The 3,605-nt window shown below is 42.1% G+C and overlaps 1 protein-coding gene across 5 annotated transcripts; it reads left to right on the top strand.

The window, feature by feature from the left end:
* The first annotated feature begins 1,391 nt into the window (after nucleotides 1-1,391).
* LOC147458421 (uncharacterized) lies at nucleotides 1,392-3,275 on the top strand. Of its 5 annotated transcripts, none has more exons than XM_086513058.1 (3): nucleotides 1,392-1,543; nucleotides 1,685-1,768; nucleotides 2,448-3,275. In XM_086513058.1, the coding sequence occupies exons 1-3, from the start codon at nucleotides 1,522-1,524 to the stop codon at nucleotides 2,765-2,767; spliced, it is 426 nt and encodes a 141-aa protein (XP_086369184.1). In that variant the 5' UTR covers nucleotides 1,392-1,521; the 3' UTR covers nucleotides 2,768-3,275. The 5 variants fall into 5 exon arrangements, with proteins under 5 accessions (XP_086369184.1, XP_086369182.1, XP_086369181.1 ...); XM_086513056.1 differs by having other exon boundaries at nucleotides 1,398-1,581; nucleotides 1,671-1,768; nucleotides 2,452-3,275; XM_086513057.1 differs by having other exon boundaries at nucleotides 1,439-1,581; nucleotides 1,671-1,768.
* Nucleotides 3,276-3,605: the final 330 nt, after the last annotated feature.

The raw sequence follows: 3,605 nt of genomic DNA on the forward strand, positions 1-3,605 counted from the left end.
CAAGGTCAAAGAGAACTATAGAGCATCTATATTTGAATGATTCTAATAACAAAATGAGAATACATTTGAATAAGCGCATAATAAACAAAAAGAGGTAGAGAGACATTGACATGACAAATGGACTTTTTCTCATAAGTAGGCATTTCTCTTTGTCAGAAAGAATGGAAGGGTTTGAGTGAAATGTAGAAGGTGTGCATCTTACAATTTTGGCAATGTTTTTTCCAATGAAGGATGAATCACTATGCACCACTTTTTGAAAGCTAGCTCTAAAAAAGAACCAGGATTTTGAAGACCATACACTTGTGGAGAAAAGATGGAAGATGAAGCATGATTCGAGCACCTTGCCCATTCAAAAGCATGCTAAGCTCATGATAGATGTAGAGAAGCATTGTATGATCACATTAATGCAAATAATGTATATTGTAGCCCTAAGGGACATTTCTTTGGAGTCATACAGAGCGCAATGTGAACGTCATCGCTTGATGCATACATTTAGCATGCCCATCAGCAAATGAGTACTCTTCATATACTAATCAAAATTAGGCATGGAGTTTTCAATGGAGTTCACCATCGTTGCAAGAGTTTGCCAGTTCTCCGTCATTGTGACACAAGTGCATCTCATATTCGGTATTAGGGCAGTGACAATTCATCAAGCAAGATCGATGATTCATTGAAATGATAAGTTCATTTCAATTTTTCAATCTTTAATTGAATTTGCTTAATACTTAAATGCCTAATCTATGGGTACTTGTGTGCTATGTTGTATGGTTAAGCCTAGTCTTTTACAATTTGTTTAATACTTGAATGCCTAATGTATGGGTACTTGTGTGCTCTGTTATATGGTTAGGCATAGTCTTTTACATTGTGCGTGGCTCTACACTTATGGTTGATTAAGAATTATTTCATGACTATTAAGGTTGCAAAGAGGATTATAATTTAAGTGATTTTAAATCAGTGGCCAACCTTCTGCCCGAGTCTACGAGTAGCTCCATACACTCTCCACTCATGTTCTCCCCACAATAGTATATTGGCTTTAGAGTGGAGGCCAGAAGCAGAAGTGTGCAAGCTTGATATATGTGTGTGTGTGTGTGTGTGTGTGTGTGTGTGTGTGTGTGTGTGTGTGTGAATCTCACGGATTAGCCGTGGCGGATGGAATCTTGGAGCCACATCAGCCTTCCTGGACGTTGTAGCTTAGTTGCAGATGCATGTGCGAACCCTTTTAAGGTGTGAAGGACCACACTTGAGACGTCGTCTGAACGCTTGGGACAGCTTGCAACTTGGTTGCAGCCTTCCTCTTGTGACACAAGGCACAAGATGCTACTCCAAATAAATATTGGTATGTTGTTTGAGTCTTGGTGCCACTTGGAGATTCCCGCATAACGCTATCCACAAACAAAGAGGGCTTCATTTGTTTTGTGTGTGCGTGTGTGTGTACTGCCCGTGCGCGTGGCCAAGGGCGCATCATCCACGGTCCACCGCATCAACAGAAACTGGTCTGCGGGCGGATCTGGGTGTGGAACGATGGTTGCGGTGTTAGAACCAGGTGCGAGCGCTGCCCTCATCTCTCACCATGCAGCAGCTGTAACGCCTTCCCCTTCGCTCAGTTTAAGCTTGCAAGCATCTCTTGTTCTACCTCGCAACACGGGTCTTAAAGTCTGTTTTTCTGCAAGACGGTCTGCTGCAGGTTTCAACGCACATCCTCAGCGCTTCCATCTGCCTGCGGTTCGTGGTATTGTCTGCGAACAGCAGCAAGAAGTAGTAGCTCCAGGTATGTACTTTAGCATCATGCGGTTTTGTTTGACAAACAGACATTCATGAAGACACCTTCACATCTTCATGTTTCTCACTGACCTACTGAGGATGCCAACGTTTTTTCATGAGAATGGTGGGAGCTTGATTGATAGGCGCATGCAACCATATGCTTAGGAGCTATAATGACTTACGACCAACGTTTCCAGCTCAGTGGTTTTGTGCATCGTGTGTTTTCATGATGTTTTAAACTACTAGTGCTAGTAGCTACTTGCTTGATTGATGGACCTTGCGTGGGGATGTCGAGGTTTTCACCATGGACATTTTTGTTCTGGTTTTTCCAGAAAGTGGTTAGCACACCCATTGCTGTGGCAGTCAATACTCCAAGCAGCATTTGGGGTTTAATGTGCAAACAAGCGATTGAGTGTGCTCAATGTAGTAGAAAGAAGGTAACGGAGGGAAAATCTTTGTGCTTGATGCGTAATGTATCTATGTAAGTGGGGCATGCTTATATTTAGTATGAAATTCAGTTATTTTGTAACTTGAGGAGGAAGAATTTATTTGAAGCGTTCTTCTTTCTTTTGCCAAGGCTTCAGCAAAGAGAAGGGCCCTTCATGTGCATCAATCATGAAAGGCTTTGAATTGCACTGTCTTTAAAAGTTTTGGGGATCTCTCATCAAAGGTTTTATGGTTTGTAGCCAGTGCTGTAACCGATAAGACTTGGAAGGAGCTCATCTTGGATAGTGACATCCCAGTGTTGGTAGATTTCTGGGCACCTTGGTGTGGTCCATGCCGCATGATTGCCCCTGTAGTAGATGAGCTTGCGAAGCTTTACGTAGGGAGAATCAGGTGCTTCAAGCTGAATACGGATGAAAGCCCTAGTAAGGCTACGAAGTATGGGATTCGAAGCATACCTACTGTTCTTATCTTTAAAGGAGGCGAAAAGAAGGATTCAGTTGTTGGTGCTGTTCCTAAAGCAACACTTATAGCCACCATTGAGAAGTATTTGGACAGGTAGAAGCTGTAAATGACATGTTCTTGAGTCAAGTCATTGTGGGAGCATCTTATTTTCTTAGCAAGCCCTTGAAGCATCCATAACACAGACCGCTCTTACTTTCTTGCGGATGTTTGAAGAAGCAGCCTATTCAACGTGGATCGCAGTCTATGCTGTTTCAGAAAGAGGTTCAGGAAAAACGAGCCTGCCTAGGCTGGAAGATTTTGTGCAGGTCAAAATTTCTGCCCAACTTCTATTGTGTATTGTGTCCTTCTCCATTCAAATAAAGGGTCGCTTCAGTGTGTTCTAAGAACTCGTGTTATTGCTGTTTCGATGCTACGTAGTGTGAGGTGAGAACCTCACAACTCATATGCACACTATCCAGATTTCCCCATACCGTTCTTCGCATTCCTATGAAAACTTGGGGACTGGATGTGCAGCATGATTCCGAATTGTATATGACTGAAGAGTCTTGATATCTTGAGTGAAATCCATAATCTATAATGAATGGTATGTTCTTTTTTTGTGAAAATGGCTCAACAATGGTAGTTTTTCCAAATCAAAGATGACCCTGGGTATACACTTGTCCTATACTTTGCGTGTTACACCAATAAGAAGCTTGATGCAAAAGTGGGAACCCATGTGAGCTTGTTGTTGCAATGTTTAAAAGAGTGAAAATCAGGAATTTGTTGGGTAACTTCCCTTTAAATTTATCTGTGGTTGTACCATGCAGTTTATGGATCGATCGTGGTTTTGTTTTGGGCGTCTGTTTGTTGTCGGCTGATAAATTTGGATGGATCATGGTTCACCGTATGATTCCCTGTTGCGTTCATTCAAGCAGTTTATTTGTAGATAACTGATT

The sequence above is a fragment of the Adiantum capillus-veneris genome, chromosome 5, assembly GCF_014529385.1.
Source record: "Adiantum capillus-veneris isolate H3 chromosome 5, ASM1452938v2, whole genome shotgun sequence".
NCBI classification, from domain to species: Eukaryota; Viridiplantae; Streptophyta; class Polypodiopsida; order Polypodiales; family Pteridaceae; genus Adiantum; species Adiantum capillus-veneris.

What these genes read in the sequence shown, in the direction of transcription:
- LOC147458421 (XM_086513055.1), top strand. Translation starts at nt 1,522, where the DNA reads ATGGTTGCGGTGTTAGAACCAGGTGCGAGCGCTGCCCTCATCTCTCAC. An exon ending in GCAAGAAGTAGTAGCTCCAG is followed by an intron (nt 1,769 to 2,447) that starts GTATGTACTTTA and finishes TATGGTTTGTAG; the next exon opens with CCAGTGCTGTAACCGATAAG.